The sequence below is a fragment of the Plecotus auritus genome, assembly GCF_963455305.1.
Source record: "Plecotus auritus genome assembly, chromosome: 4".
Classification (NCBI taxonomy): domain Eukaryota; kingdom Metazoa; phylum Chordata; class Mammalia; order Chiroptera; family Vespertilionidae; genus Plecotus; species Plecotus auritus.
Genome location: NC_137775.1, coordinates 66,121,780 through 66,139,130, shown reverse-complemented (window position 1 = coordinate 66,139,130; position 17,351 = coordinate 66,121,780). Strand labels below are relative to the sequence as shown.

Below are 17,351 nucleotides of genomic sequence, written 5' to 3'. Positions count from 1 at the left end.
CTCCTCAAATTTTCTCTTTCTCATTGAGTCCATGGTAAAGGGGAGAAGACGAGGTGGGGTGGCTGGTGATAATTTGGAGGATGAAGGAGGGCTATCTTTTAGGATGCATTACTGGCCTTTCAGCCCTTGTCTTAACCTCCCCATCTAGGAACTCTCTGTGCTCCAACTCTCCCCCATTTTCTGACCTCCTGGAGCTTCTTTTATTTCATGTGGCTCCTAATAGGATAGAACCAACTCCTAGCAGAATAGTCCATGCCCCATTGCCACTTTCACAGTGGGCACATAGGACTATGACATTAGCAGTTTACTTTGGAATGCTTATTTCTATAGAATCATTATTATAATTTGTAGGTTGTTTTATATTACCATTAATATACTTAATGTACATGATGGATTAGGTTCAATATTGTGATCTGTCCTCTAAATCTTTCCACATTTATAACACTAGGAACATGTAACTGGATTCCAAATTATTAACTTCCAGAATATATAGGGCATAATAGTTTTCTAATTTGGGTATGACTAAATTGAGCTACTACCAGCAGCCTGGATTTATTTGTAAACTGTAGCAATAGCCATGTCTTATACTTGTGTGTGTGTGTGTGTACACATATATTTATATGTATGTAAACCTACAAATACTTTAAAATAATTGAACAATTTTTTCCTTAGAATTTTATTTGATATCCATGGAAACTTTAACCACAAGAGTAATTGTAATTGAGTAATTGTAATTGCTTGAGAAGTATAAAATTATAGATTACTGTTAGAATGGCATGGTTAAAATAATTCCCTTTAGATGTAATTTGAGATCATTTTTTTCTCTTACAAGATACTATCTTAATTCTAGAATTTCTACCATAATATTTAAGTGACATAATAGATATATACTATTCATGCATACCTATAATTTTATGGACCAAATAGTTCTGGATACTCTTTATATTTGTAGCACATATCTATACAAGAATTTGTGTCTAATATGTTTTATTCAAACAATAGCATTAATTAAATAATAGTGTGTTCTGTTGGTATATCTGAGAGATGAGATAATACTTTTTCCTTTTTAAAAATAAAATTGCTATAGTATATACAAACATTAAAATTTTTATTTAAGAAGTTGTTAGTAGCATACCCATATAAATTTAGTATTAACATACTTCATGTTTTGTCTTAGTCTATATATTATAGCATAGGCTTTCTAATTGATTTCCATGATTGATTTCATGGTCTTCGTAATAATAGATAAGGTTTTTTAGTAAAGTTATTATTCTGTTTTTGGGCTAGTGACTTGTTAAATAGTAGGATCTTGTATTGTATTTTAATGAAGAGCATATTGTTGCCATTATTACAATGTATGCAACCAATTAAGCTTCTTTATTTTTCTTACTATTTATAAACCTATAGTTTAATGAACTCTTGTTTTGTTAGACATTTTTGGCTCTCATAAACCAAGTGTTCCCTGCAGAAGAGGATAGTAAAAAAGATGTGGAAGATAACTGTAAGTATCAAGTTAAAAATAGTTCACATCCCAGAAAAGAAAATTGTTCCTCCAAAAAAATAAATTAGTGTTTATATTACTAGGTACGATACTGGTTCAGAAGAAATGTAGCCCTTTGACATGAAGATTCGTGTGAATGGAAGAGCTCAAAGGCCCTAAATTTATTATTGTCTTACATTTGCACTTTGGTGAAAGAGTCTCTTGAATGTCTTTCTAGTGTTATCTCAGTTGTGTAAATGTAGGGAATAGTAATAATTACCTTGAAGTCTGTTCTGAAGATCTCTTGAAAATTATTTTGAACCTCTTCTAGAATCAGATGATATTTATAGTAGTGTATGTTCAATAATTTGGAGGTTGAGTCAAGAGGACCTACTTAATGTCATTGAAGGAAACCAACATTTTAAAAAATATTGTTTAGTAAGTACTAATTGAAAAATTGATTCCAGAACATTACATTAAAATGAAACATTATTTTGACATAACTATCTTAGTGTGTTTGGTGAAAAAAACTTTTATTTAGTGAACAAGCCATGTTAATTCTTGCGTTTTCAAGATTAAGTAGTAACCATATTTCATTTTTTATTTGGCAATATTTAAGAGTCATGTCAGGTTGCCATGGATTTAATCATATCTGACATAAAAAACTCTCCATTTAAAAAATAAAGATGAGAGAAAGGAATCTATTTTGTCCTTGTTGAGTTTCTTTGGAGTTCACACTTGAGGGAGCCTGTAAGATCCGCATATGTGAATGGGCATTGTGGAGTAGAGTCATGATAGAGCTGCAGACACAGGGAGGGCCTGAGTTCAGATTCCAACTCGCTATTAGGAAGTTTTGTGTCTATGGGCAACACATCTCTCCTCTTTCAGCTTCTTATCTGTAAAATGGGAGTAATGTGTATGTTGCATGTCTGGGGATGTTATAGCTGGAGTTGTTGGCATATTTCTTAAACTCTGGTAGCTGTTATTATTAGGTGTAAGAGATTGAGAAAAAAATGTGCTATGCATAAATGTTCTTTGGCTAACCTCTTTACCTTCTTTTATCCAGTCCTTCCCATCCCTTGCCCTCTGACCTCTGTTAGTCTGTTCCCTGTATCCATGCCTCTGGTTTTATTTTGTTCATTAGATTCACATATTAGTGAGATCATGTAGTATTTGTCTTTCTCTGACTGGCTTATTTTGCTTAGCATAATAATCTCCAGGTTCACCCATGGTGTCACAACAGGTAAGAATTATTTCTTTTCTACAGCCATGTAGTATTCCATTGGGTAAATGTACCACAGCTTTTTTATCCACTCATCTACTGATGGGCACTTGGGCTGTTTCCAGATCTTAGCTATAGTAAAAAATGCTGCTATGAACTTAGGAGTGCATATATTCTTTCTTATTGGTGTTTTGGGATTCTTAGGATATATTCCCAGAAGTAGGATCACTGGGTCCCTATCTTTTCTTAATTCAAAGGAAAGCTGCCATTAAAGCTGTTAGGAGGCTCCACCTACTTTTTACTCTGTCTTATTCTGCCATAAGTGGCATTAGAAAACAGTGAGCCATGTGTTTTTGGCAAGTGAATAGTCTGCACTGTATGAGTGTAGAAGCATGGACAGTTTGAGATAAGTATAGCAAGAAGCTCTTATTTGACCGAATTGGTTAAGTGTTGAATTGTATGATAGGCATAATTCATTGTAGGCATATATACAACTTCAGTGAGGAACCAAGCAAACAAGCAAGTGAATTAGGCAAGGTCTTGCTCTCAAAAGATCTGGTTTAGTAGCCAAAACCAGATATACAACATTTCACTTGCATTACTGGCAGTCTGTGGTCAACACCATAAAGAAAGTACAAAGAAGCAAGTAATTGTAATGGTGGTGCTGGTGAGAATGGGGAAATATCATTTGTGAGACAATATTTGCATTGACCTTAATGAATAGGTAGATTTTTGACACCTGAGATGTAGAGGTGGAGTTCAATGCATGGATGATATTTGGGTTTAATAAATAGTTTAGTCTGTCTGTAAGTTAGATCATATTAAAAGCAAGTTGTGGAAAATTATATGAAAAGGTTAGTTAGCTGAATATGCAGCTTTAACATGGGCCCTGAATACCAGTCTTGAATATGGACTTTGGTAGATGATTGAGACCCACTGATATTTTTTGATGAAGAAAAATATTTAATTAGGGTACTAGTTTAGTTAATGTGCTGAGCAGTCTGGATTAAGGAGGAGAGAGGCTGAGGCAGTAGACAATTAAGTGGGTGCTATGATTACAAAAGAGGTAATGTGACCTAAACTGGAACTGGGGCAGTGGAAATGGAAAGAAAGAGGAGACATATCTGAGATTTAGATTATGCTAATTTTGAGTGCCAACCATGAGTCTGGTAATGTGCTACCTACACACTTTATTGCATGGTATAAAGAATCGGAAACTGGTTTGGAGCAAGAAGGGAGAAAAAAATAGATTCTAAGTATTGACTAAGGTTTATAGTCTGGTGCTAATTATAGAAACCAAATGGTTGGGAAGAAGAGTGGTTTTGTCTACTCTAGCATGTGGTGGAAATGTAGAGATGGAGCTCAGAGGATTGGAGGGCTGGGTGAGTAGATTAGGCTGGAAGAATAGAATATGTCAGAGTGTGTGCATGTGAGTGTGTGTGTGTACATATGTATGTATATTCTGACATATCAGTAGAACAAGCATCAGAAAAATAAGCCTTTCTACACTGATTCTGCTATTAACTAAGCTGCATATCCTGGGTTAAGACATATACATATTTTCAATCTGTGGTTGGGAATTCAAGTATGCAGAGAGCTGACCTAAGTTATATCTGGATTTTCAATAGCAAGAGTAGTTAGCATTCCTAACCCCAATTGTTCAATGATCAAGTGTATAATTTCTTCAGGACTCTTTCTTCGTCTTATCACTTGTGAGGCACTGGCTAAATGATCTAATGGTCCCTTCCCCTTCTAAAATTTTATCTTTTGTGTTTTTCTGTAAAATTCTCAGTGTCAGATTAAATTAGTGTCATCACCTTGTTGTGTCACAAGTGTATTAATATCAGTGCTATCTAAAGTCCTACCTTCTTTCCACTTGAATTGGGCACCAGTTTTTAACCAGCCTTCATTAATGTGTACTCACCTGGTACTCACTAGATATACTCAGCTGGTTGGAAATTTATTGTTTATAAATATAACTGTAACACATATGTAAACTGGGTATAGTTTATTGATTTATTTTTATTGATTTTTAGAGAGAGGAAGGGGAGAGACAGAGAGAGATAAACATCTAAGTGAGAGATAAACATCAATTGGTTGCCTTCCATATGTGCCTCTGTTGGGGATCAATCCCAAAACCTAGGTATATGCCCTGATGGAATCGAACCTGAAACCTTTTGATATATGGGATGATGCTGCAACTCCCTGAGCTACATTGGCCAGGGCTAAACTGGATATATTTTAAATTGGCCTCTTGGGTTTACGTATACCAGGTTTTGAAAACAATGGAATTAAATCTAACAGGTGAATTTTAGCTTGGAACAAAGTAATTTAGATTAAGATAGTGTTGTTTTACTTTATTTTTTTTCTTCCAATATCTAATGATATATGCATTTTATGTCTCAGGTTCACTAATGTATTTAAATGAAGCTACACTTCTCCACAATATCAAAGTTCGATACAGTAAAGACAGAATTTATGTAAGTAATTTACCTATTATTTAAGTTTTTGTTGGATAATTATGTTACATCATAGTATGTAAAGCTTGAAATTTTCTAACAGGAAATCGTATTTGATCTGAGCCTGTTGAATAGAGTGAGTTCTATGAGGATAAGGATTCTTTTCTAATTTATTGCTATAATTCCAGGGCTTACAACATGAATGGTACATAGTAGGCATGTGATAGATATTTGTGGAATAAAATAATGAATTCAGAGCATCATCTAGTATCTTTCAGATTTAAAAATGTTTAATTTTTATTTAACTAATTATTGGGGTTTTGATTTCTTGTTTTTGATATATATCTGTAGATCTGTTTAAAATTTTTTTAAAAAATATATTTTATTGATTTTTTACAGAGAGGAAGGGAGAAGGAGAGGGAGAGAGATAGAGAGTTAGAAACATCGATGAGAGAAACATTGATCAGTTGCCCCCTGCACACTCTCTATTGGGGATGTGCCTGCAACCAAGGTACATGCCCTTGATGGGAATTGAACCTGGGACCCTTCAGTCCACAGGCTGACACTCTATCCACTGAGCCAAACGGGTTAGGGCCTGTTTAAAAATTTTAAAAGTATTTTTATTGATTTCAGAGAGGAAGGAGAGAGAGAGAGAAAAAGAGAGAGAGAAGCATCAGTGATGAGAGAATCTTTGATCGGCTGCCTCTTGCACACCCCACATTGGGGATCTAGCCTGCAACCCAGGCATGTGCCCTGACTGGGAATTGAACTGCTACCTCCTGGTTCATAGGTTGACACTCAACCACTGAGCCACGCTGGTCAGGCTAGATTTATTTAATTAATTCACTTTTCACTTTGTTCTGCAAAGAATTCAAGGCATCCTATAAAAAATGTATATTGAAATGAAAAACTTGATTGACAAAAAAATGTAAATTACACTAAAGGCAGTACCTGAGGAAATAATCAAGAACATTGAAATGCTGCCCATACAGCCTAAATAGTTGTAGTATACCATTAAATCCTAAATAGATATCTACCTTAAAAATCTAGAATATTAAGAAATGAAAGAGAATACTTTTAATGTAAATAGATTTGCACCAAATTATTCAGATTGATAATGAACTAGTATGTTTTAATTATAATTACTCATTGTGCACATTAAAGGTTTTATTCTAATATGACCTAGTTGTGGATTCCTTTGTTGGCTGGAGATAAATTACCCACTGTAGTTCTCCTGTTATAAAGATGGGACTCTTCATTATTTTTGAACGAAGAACACACATGGCTTCTTTGACTCCTCCTAGATCAAATGACAGTCTTAATCTTTTATAACACTATCAATTTGCCTAATTGTACTTACTTAATTCTGACTAAATTACCTTTAGTCTTTGCCATCTGTCCAAGTAGTGACAGCTGGGAAATAGAAATAATCTAGTCTTTCCCAAAGGAGTTTACTTGCCATCTTTCAGTTCTACATAGCACAATTTTACGCCTTCACTCTCCTCCTTTGTTTTTTTCAATATCAACTAAATAAAGGGTATACTTAGATTGACATATGACTATTCTTGAGTAGAAATATATTTAGAAGCAAACGTCACTCAATCAGCAGACTGCTATTGAGCACCTGATGTGTGCTAAATGCTGTTTTAAGTATCAAAATAATACAGACTTCTAAAATTTGTTTGTTAAAGCAGTTTAACAAAAGTTGACTGAATATAACCAGGAAACATCATCTTTCAGATAGAATTGGCCACTATTTTTTTTTGGTCTGATATTATTTGGTGGTGGTGGACCAGTCTAACATATTTAAGCAAATTTTGATTGATGTCTCTTTCTTAAAGTTAGGAAACTTTTTTATAGCTTTACAGAATCATCATACTTCTTAAAAATTGAGATATTTTGTTTTTATTTGGGATGTTTATACTTCAGCTTAATACCCATAGGATTCTGATTGGTCTTTTAATGCTTCCTGTGTTGCAGTGGTACTATACATGATTATTAATAACCGAAGGTTTACATGCAGCATTAATTGTATTTAAAAAATTAGTTGTCTTTTTTATACATTGAGTTTAGTTGGCTTACAAATTTTTGCCAGATTGCATGGTTGATAAAAAAATTATCTGTGAAATTTAAGTTTTTATTTCTCATGTATAATGTTTATATCCCTCTGGAGAATTTTAGGTTTATTCCTAGCTTTTTGACCCTTTGTTCATAAGATATGTATGCAGGTGGGCAAATGACCTCTGTTAGGTAGTGGCTTTTGGCTTCATCAGCTCCTGTTTAGAGAACCAGTATTTCCAAAGTTAACCAAAGCCAAGAGTGGTATGTTTTTTCCTAGCCAATTATGCCTTTTAGTTATAAAGCCATTAAAAATTAGCAACGTATAAATATAGTTATTATTACTATAATATATGTAAGAGAAAGAAGCTGTTTGGAATAAGAGCTTAAATTTGATATTTTTATATTTCTCATCAGCTAGAAGTATCACTATTCTCTCTTAGACTTGAGTATAACAATAGCTAACTCACTTTAACATTTTCTTTGGTTACTAAAATCTGTTATTTTCCTTTTGTCTCTCATAGAAATACAATTATCTGGAATTTCTTATTTTTTACCCTACTCCAGGAAACATTTTTGGGAACAGTCACAGAATTTGAGATTAGCAGTCTGAGAGTTCAGGGTTTCCGCATCATTTCCCTTCCACAACTAGAAGTAGAAAAGAGAAAAATATGGTCCTGCCTGTCCTAGTTTGACCAGTAAACCACAACTAATTGCTAAACCACAACTCTCTTTCTGCCCGCAGGGAATTTTATAAATCCTATTGGTGCATTTTTTTGGCCTTTTAAAGCCACAGTTACATTTCAAATTCGAAAGCAAGCTTAAGTTGTTCATTAAACATTTAGCCGGGCAATATTTTAGGTAATGGTTAGCATATGTTGTTTTGCAAAATCTGAGACCAAGTGATCATCAGAGATCTAAATCAATTCCTGTCATTCAGTGATGGGAATGGGCCTAGAGGATTCTATGAACTGTATTAAACTATTCAGTATTAGGGTGAATAAAATAGTCCAGGTGAGGAATATTAATGACCAAAACTCAGGCTGTAGGAATTGAACTGGGAGAGTAGATTTCATAAGAAGAGTCAACAGAAGAAGTCTGAGCTAGAGGCTTAGAGACTCAGCTCTCTGTCTGTGATGACTTGGTAGTGATACTATCAACCTGGAGAGCACATGGGAGGAGACTGTTTTCTTTGAGGCAAAAGGAAGTCAAGAGAAATAATCTTGATTTTGGATGTGCTGAGTTTGAGATGAGTATGGGATGAGAAGATACATTTACTAGTATTGAGCGTTAGAGAAACATGGGTCCTATAGAGATCAGGGAATGTGTAGGGGTAGAAATGCAGATTTGGGACTATAGCAAATTGAGGGTACTTATTTGCTGTATTTTCTCCCCTATGAGCCTTGTTTAGTTTGAAATGAAAATAGTAATTGGAAAATTCTGTATTTATGCTTTTCCTATTTAGACATATGTCGCCAACATTCTGATTGCAGTGAACCCCTACTTTGACATACCTAAAATATATTCTTCAGAAACAATAAAGTCTTATCAAGGAAAATCTCTTGGGACAATGCCACCTCATGTCTTTGCAATTGGTAAGTAATTTCAGTGCATCTTAGTTTTTATTTTTTCTTACATTGTATAAATGTACACAGTTTTTTAATGGATTAACAGAAGATATCATGAATTGAATATGTATTTTGGGGAGCCTGTATGCATTTTGAATATATCACCATAGTTAGGAGCACACAGTTTACACAGGGTGGGAAAGAATACTTTATAACCAAACCATGGGGCAGTTGTATATCATTGCCTTTTTAAGTGCCTGTGTCTTCTTAAGTGTGTCCACCCTTTAAAATTAGGACACAATAAAAGCTGACCTCATGGTTCTTTGTGACTCCTCAACACAATCAGTTTCAGTTTAGAAGTGTCCTCCTTTACAGCTTGGAGGCCTAGGCCTTCTGCTCTTCCCCAGGACATCACTTGTGAGCATGTTGCTTGGGCTGGATCTGAGCTGTAAGAGCAGATGTCTGCCAGGCCTCACTTGACATCAGGGTTTTATAAAGTTGAAAGGACTAAAAATGGTGTATGCTTCATATCTCTGGGGAATCAGTATGGGAAGACAGCAGTATCTGTCTTTGCCTTTCTCGGGCTTTGTCTCATCTTAAAGCACTCCAGTTCTAAGGAACATAGAGATAGAGTTATTTGACCCATAGTTGGTAACTGCAAGTACAGAGATGTTAGCTAACCCTTTGGATCCAGACATAACGAGCAGTTACTTAACTGATGATATATTTTGGTTCTGATTCTTAGTGCAGCTGTTTCTCTTTGGGCTTGCACTTCATGCCTGTGTTTTGGCATAACGAGGCCTCATCAACTTCCAGATTTGGCTGACTTGTGTACTGTGTATGATTAGGAGACTGAATATGTCAGCCAAGTCCAGTGCAATGGCAGATTGACTTTTGATTCATAGATGCTCTAATGGGCATTGGTATGTTTTCTGTCAGCTACCAAATGGTACAAAATCCTTAGAACCTGAATGTGAGCAAGTTCCTCGCTGGAGAGAAGTTACATGTTTAAAATGTAAATAACCTGGCTTTTATTTTTAGTTGTTTACTGCTAAAGAATGTATTTACAATGACTCCACAAAAGTGGGTGGAACAGATTGCTGAAAAATTGGTCAAAAGGATGGGTATACTCTTGCATGTAGTTTGTATTTGGTCCTTAGAGTAAAAGTCACTAGTAAAGCCTGCTTCATTGGTAAGGATAGCAATATTTTAATTTGAGACCACTTTAACAGAATTAAATCATGCTCAACTTATATGTCTAGTCTTACAATTTGAGACACTTTATAGAATAAATAGTTGGAGTATAATGAAGATAGTTAAAAATTAAATATATGTATAAACAATTGCAAATGTGAACAAATTAAAGCAGTTAATTCTGCCTATTTTTGAAATGCTGATAAATTCTACAAGATGTTTAAATTGAGTAATAGTATTACAGAAAAAACACAGATTTATTTTGCAATTATGTATTTTTTCCTCCAGAAGAATTTTTGGTTGCCAGATTTTTTTCCCCAGAGCTCATAATTGATAGCTCATTAACATCTTATTTTTCTCTGAGGATTTCATTAGTTATTCATAATGAGAATTTTTAATCTCTGCAGATCTTCTCTGATACTGGGAAGAACTGAGCCACAGCTCATAATATGGAGACATTCTAGTACAAACATAAGAGTTGTTTATTTGGCTTTCACATTACTTAGCTGTCAGAATCATAAACTGCCAGACCATTTAAAGTAAATACTTCAGAGATGTTTTGAATGCTTTTTTTTAAAAAAAAATATATTTTTATTGATTTCAGAGAGGAAGGAAGAGGGAGAGAGAGAGATAGAAACATCAATGATAAGAGAATCATTGATTGGCTGCCTCCTGCATGCCCCCCACTGGGGATTGAGCCCAAAACCCGGGCATGTGCCCTTGACCAGAATCGAACCTGGGACCCTTTAGTCCACAGGCTGACACTCTATCCACCGAGCAAAACCAGCTAGGGCTGAATGCTTTTATTTAATTACTAGAGGCCCAGTGCACGAAATTCATGCACCGGGGGGAGGGGGGCGGTGTCCCTCAGCCCAGCCTGCACCCTCTTCAATCTGGGACCCCTCGAGGGATGTCCGACTGCCCGTTTAGGCCCGATCCTACCAAGATCAGTTTCAGTTTAGAAGTGTCCTCCTTTACAGCTTGGAGGCCTAGGCCTTCTGCTCTTCCTACCGAGATCGGGCCTAAACGGGCAGTCGGACATCCCTCTCGCAATCCAGGAGTGCTGGCTCCCAACTGCTCACCTGCCTGCCTTCCTGATTGCCCCTAACCGCTTCTGCCTGCCAGCCTGATCACCCCCTAACCACTCACCTGCCAGCCTGATTGATGCCTAACTGCTCCCCTGCCAGCCTGTTTGCCCCTAACTGCCCTCCCCTCCAGGCCTGATCACCCCTAACTGCCCTCCCCTACAGGCCTGATTGCCCACAACTGTCCTCCCTTGCAGGCCTGGTCCCTCCCACCTGCCCTCCCCTGCTGGCCATCTTCTGGTGGCCATCTTGTGTCCACATGGGGGCAGCCATCTTGTGTGTTGGAGTGACAGTCAATTTGCATATTACTCTTTTATTAGATAGGATAGAAGCCTGGTGCATGGGTGGGGGCCAGCTGGTTTGCCCTGAAGGGTGTCCCGGATCAGGGTGGGGGTTCCCTTGGGGCATGGGGCGGCCTGGGCGAGGGTCCTGTGGTGGTTTGCAGGCTGGCCACGCCCTCCAGCGACCCAAGTGGAGGCCCTGGTATCTGGGATTTATTTATCTTCTATAATTGAAACTTTGTAGCCTTGAGTGGAGCCGCTTGCTCTGTGGCCACAGTCATTTTTGTGGGATTCATTTATCTTCTATAATTGAAACTCTGTAGCCTTGAGTGGAGGCCTAGGCCAGCCAGGGTGTGCGGAAAGTTTGGCTTCCTCCATTACCGGGGAAACCCAAGCCTCCTGCTCACTCCATGGCCGCAGCCATCTTGGTTGTGTTAATTTGCATACTTGCTCCTGATTGGCTGGTGGGCGTGGCTGGTGGATGTAGCGGAGGTAAGGTCAATTTGCATATTACTCTTTTATTAGATAGGATAAGCACACATTTATAATTTCTTTAGGAGCCATTTCTCTTTGATAATAAATGAATTTTCTGTCATCTGTATTTGATGCACTGTTCATCATTAATGTGTTATTTTGAGTCCAGCTGATAAGGCTTTTCGAGACATGAAGGTGCTCAAGATGAGTCAGTCTATCATTGTATCTGGAGAATCTGGAGCTGGCAAAACGGAAAATACAAAATTTGTTCTAAGGTGAGAAATATTGAGCTAATGTAGAATAAAATTTGAACAGGTTGATTTTTTTTTTATTGTGATAAAAATGTATAGCAAAATTTACCATCTCAACCATTTCTAAGTGTACAGTTCAGTAATATTCAATATATTCACATTGTTTTTCAGTCAATTTCCAGAATTTTTCATCTTGCAACACTGAAACTGTACCTATTACACAATTCCCCATTTTCCTCTAGCTCAGCCCTTGGCAACCACCCTTGTGTTTTCTGCTTCTGTGATTTTGACTATTCTAGATACCTCTCATATAAGTAAATCATACTGTGTTTGTCTTTCTGTGACTGGCTTTTTCCACTTAATGTAATGTCCTCAGGTTCATTTATGTTGTAGCATATGTCAGAATTTCCTTCCTTAGTAAGGCTGAATAATGTTCCATTGTATGTATATATTACATTTTGTTTACACAGTCATTTATCAGTGTGCACTTGGATTGCTTCCATCTCTTGGCTACTGTGAATAGTGCTGCAATGAATATGTTATGAACAAAGAGATACAAATATCTCTTTGAGATTGATTTGAACACGTTGATTTTGAATTTCTATGCATGTTTTATGTCCTAGTTTAAAATAGTGGGCTGTATCCCTTTTATTATATTTTTTTATTATTATGTTTTTAATTTTATTGGTGTGACATTAGTCAACATGAACATATAGATTACATGTGTGGAGTATTTACAAAATCTGTATATAGGACCATGTGCCCACTACCCAAAGTCAAATCTTCTCCTGTCACTTCATATTAGGACCCATTTCTTCCCCCACCCCTTCCCTCTGGCACCACCACACTGCTGTTTGTGTTTGTATGCTTCAGTTTTATATTACACATATGAATTAAATCATATAGTTCTTAGCTTTTTCTGTTTGACTTACTGTACTTTGCATAATGTTCTCAAGGTCCATCCATGTTGTTATAAATGACGCTATTGCAAGCAGACACCTTATGTCAACCGTGGGCAAACTAAGGCCCGCGGGCCGGATCCGGCCCGTTCGGCTGTTCTATCCGGCCTGCGGAGCCGAAAGAGTGGAGGGTTCTCTTGCTCTCCCCTCCGCTCCTTTACTTTGAATTTATATTAGTTCACACAAACACTCCATCCATGCTTTTGTTCCGGCCCTCCGGTCCAGTTTAAGAACCCATTGTGGCCCTCGAGTCAAAAAGTTTGCCCACCCCTGCCTTATGTAGAAGCTAAGTTCTGTAGATTGAAAACTATTTCTGATGTTATTCTTCTGAGGATACTGGAGAAGACCAGTGCTGGCTAGGCAAAGGGAAATCTATGAATATTCCTTCAAAACCCAACCTTTACATTGTTCTCAATATTCCCCCGCAATTAGTATAGTTGAAACCCTTTTTTTACATTAGCTTATGATGACTGGCCTTATTTTACTTCTCCACAGCCTTCCTGTCAGTGTATCCCTGTGCTGCCATCAAATTAAACTCTACACTTCGTTTAAAATCATAGCATTTTAAATACAGAAGGAACAATAGTACTCATTATAGTTTAATTCTTTCAGTCTGCATACTCAGGGATGTTAAGTCTAGTGTTAAAGCTACTGCTAGGACCAGGGAATGCATTCTAAATTCTCACCAGGGTTGTTCTTATGTATTATAGTTCTTAGTCGATTGCTGCATGGCAGATTCCTTTTTCAAATTTTGCTATTTTTTTAATGCAAATGTATATGCTATTTAGAGTTATTTATATGAAACCAATTTGAGTTTGTTATTGCCTGTTATGCACGGGCAATTCTTATTAAATGAATACTTCCTAATACTCTTGGAATTCTAAGTGGTTCAGTTTCTTTTTCTCTTGTATGTAATAGTCATATAGTAAGTCTGTGGTTAATATACACTTTTGAAAATGAACAAGTAAGAAACTGTAAAATTATGGTATAAACTTGTAAGTCAGAGGTTACTCTGTTTTGAAATGTGCCAGGCAAGTAGTTGTTCTGTGCCACGCCAGCACAGCCAAGGGTTTGGCGAGCCTGAGGGAGGGCCAGCGAAGGATGAAGAAAAGACAGACAAAGAGAATAAGCTGGGTCAGGTGGATCTTCTGTGCGTGACTGAGACCACAGAACAGATCCAGACTGCAAGCTGATACTTTATTTTATAGTCAGAGGTAAACAAGGTAATTTACAATGTTCTTGTAAGTTTCACTTGTTTTGGCAGCACTTGCTGCACCTCCCACAGCCCATTAGCTACCCAGGAAAGATCTAGGGAGTAGTCACAAGATCAAGCTTAATTATGCTAAGAGGTTTGTGCCCTCTAAGCTGGGACTTGTTTGCGTCTTTGCAGCAGGTCAGTCCAAGGCTTAACCCTATAACCGATCCCTACATTGTTCCATCATGTTTTATCTTGCACTGTAACAACATGAAGAGTGATAATTTCCTAGTTGTTCAGTGGCAGATTATTGTATTTTATCTAGCCAGAGAGATTGAATTAATAGGCATCACTAAAGCCTGTGTAATCAGATGCAAAAATGAATATTTCTGTGTGAAATGTATGGCATATTTAAAACCAAATGGTTAAAATCAGAATATTCCCCAAAACAGTTTTTAAAAAATAATGCTGATTTAGGTGTTAAAGGCAATCCAGATAGATTTAAATGTTTAAAGAGCTGTAACAGAATAGTTGCATTTAAATATAAATTTGTGATTTTAGATAACCAGTTACAATGAAGATCCAGGTTTAAATTTTACATGTATTAAACAATATTATAATTGTAATGTTAAAAATTATAATTTATTGTCATCTAAATTTTTATGTCATATTTTAAACAGATATCTGACTGAATCCTATGGAACAGGTCAAGATATTGATGATCGAATTGTTGAAGGTATTGTTAATTTTAAAAATTATTATTATTTTATGTTGTTAGATATGTACAGGAGAATCCTCTCTCAGTGGTTTGGAATGTTCTCTCAGAGACCCAAGATTCTTCCTTCAACAAATCTTTGCTCAGATACCATGTTCTCATTTACTTAATATCTGTTGTCACTCCTTCCCCTCCACCAATGTAAATGCTAAGATGGCGGGAATGTTTATATATTCCAAACCTCTGGTGTAGTGCCTGATACATAGCAAATCAGTGATCCATAAACAGCAGTGGATTGAAAGAAATACAGGAAACATCTTTTGGATAACTGAAGGAAATACAGGAAGCTCTGTAGCCTCCTGTTTTTACTTTTTTTTTTTTTTTTGTAAAATAGGAGAGAGCAAGAAAGTTATTTGGAATTGAGGTGCTTTTGGGAAAAATCATTTTAACAGAAGGGTACAATTAGAAGGCAAGGCTCTATAAATTGATTCATGTTTCTTGATCTAATTTTTTTTTTTTTTTACTTTTACTTACAATTCTCATTGTGGTATTGTGACACAACAGGTATGAGGATCTCATAAGTAATGCTATATTCACTGTAAAGTACCTACTTTAGTGAGGGAATTACCCTTTAAAATTAAATAAATAAGTAAATAACAAATTATGGGTTAATTCAATAATCTACTAATTAGTATTCTGATTTGTTTACTCGAGGTGCACACTTGCTTGAGAATTGAACACAAGGCTGGTTTCATCCATGATGTATTGTACAACATGTAGTGTTCTAGAGTTGAGAAAAGTTGGAAAGTATTATTCCAAATATTTCTACAGCCCTTTACTAGAGGATAGCGCATATTAACTGGCAGGACACAGAAATCTTTTGATGCTATCTTAATTGAAGTTTGGAATGAGTATATTATTAATAGTGTTAATACAATTTTCTGATGGAGAGGCCCTTATCCTATTTTTAGATATTTTATTAATATATTAATCTTTCAGTAAAAACTGGTGATGGGGTTTGTAAAGGAGTTGGGGAGACCTGTAATTAAGTCCCTTTTTTGCCAGTAGTCAGTCATGTGGCCTTCTACAAGTCAGTTGACCGTGTTGGGCAATAGTTTTTTGCCCACCTGAAAGGTGAGGTATATATGCTAACATTGCCTTTAGTTTTACATGCTTTCTTACTTATTTTTCCAAGTGAAAAAACTGGGGAGTGATCTTTAAAAGGGTTTAGAGACTAGTTAAGCTTTCTACTGTGGATAGAATAAGAGAAATGGACTTTAAAAGTTTCATAAAAAATACTCCAGCGATAGACATTGTGAAGCAATTTATGAGGTGGTTGAGGGAGAATATGTGACTAAGATTGACACTAGTCTGGTATGTTTACAGTTGAGACTCTTGTGAGTACAAGAATAGACTCTAGTAACCTTATAGATGTGATATAAAATAAAATAGATGTCTATAAAATAAAAACAAATTTTACATTTGTTTATTGAGATTTACAAACTATTGTTCTGAGAACCTTGTGTAGATAATCCTATAAACTAGTTCATTAGTTTTGTTGGATGTGCATGTAAAAATGTTAAATCTGGAGGTTTTATTAATATACTAGAGGCCCGATGCATGAAAATTTGTGCAAGAGTAGGCCTTCCTTCCACCGGCTTCCCGCCGGCACTGGCTTTTCTCCAGCATTTGAGACTCGGGCTGCTGGCACCAGCTTCCCTACGGCACCCGGAGGGAAGAATAGATCTGACTGCTTCCCTCCTCCAGCCGCTGGCAGGCACCCGGGACCCGGGCTACTTCCCTCCTGCAGCCGCTGGCAGGCACCCGGGACCCAGGCTGCTTCCCTCCTGCAGCTGCTGGCAGGCACCTGGGACCCAGGCTGCTTCCCTCCTCTGGCCGCTGGCAGGCACCCGGGACCTGGGCTGGTTTCCCTCTGGCCCCAGCTTCATCAGGAAGGATGTTTGGAATGATGTCCAGAAGACGTCCAGTCTAATTAGCATATTACCCTTTTATTATTATAGATAAAATATTTTAGACAAGTAAGTTAACTAATAATTTGTTGCCTGTATTTTGTCACAAGAGGTTTGCTATTTTCAATATTATTATCACTACTCTAGTAGGACTGAAGTGCTTGTGAAAATCTTAACATTTTTAGGGAATAATTTAAAAAATTGAGTTATAAATTTTATAACATAGTGACTTTTTAAAAATTCAGTCTTTCCCATAAAATATTTATTTTTAAATATATTTTGAGTAATTTTCCCATCTCTTACATGTTAATAAGGCCTGAGCAGAGAATACTCAGTAAATATTTGTGGGAATTGGCATTTCATGTGAATTTTCATGTAATATTTTTGAGAACATTTTTAGCTATATCATTTTATAAATTTCCTTTATGCTAATTTTTGAT

General features: G+C 36.5%; 1 protein-coding gene across 7 annotated transcripts in view; it reads left to right on the top strand.

The window, feature by feature from the left end:
* MYO6 (myosin VI) overlaps positions 1-17,351 on the top strand; it is a 158,580-nt gene that overhangs the window by 72,404 nt on the left and 68,825 nt on the right. For all 7 annotated transcript variants that reach the window (XR_013960339.1, XM_080663672.1, XM_080663671.1 and 4 more), the window contains exons 3-7: positions 1,432-1,501; positions 5,109-5,182; positions 8,685-8,814; positions 11,991-12,096; positions 14,907-14,962. Coding sequence is in view for 6 of the 7 variants with exons in the window: in XM_080663672.1 (XP_080519798.1) it covers positions 1,432-1,501; positions 5,109-5,182; positions 8,685-8,814; positions 11,991-12,096; positions 14,907-14,962 (436 nt within the window). In the remaining variant the exon portion in view is untranslated. The remainder of the gene's footprint in view (positions 1-1,431; positions 1,502-5,108; positions 5,183-8,684; positions 8,815-11,990; positions 12,097-14,906; positions 14,963-17,351) is intronic.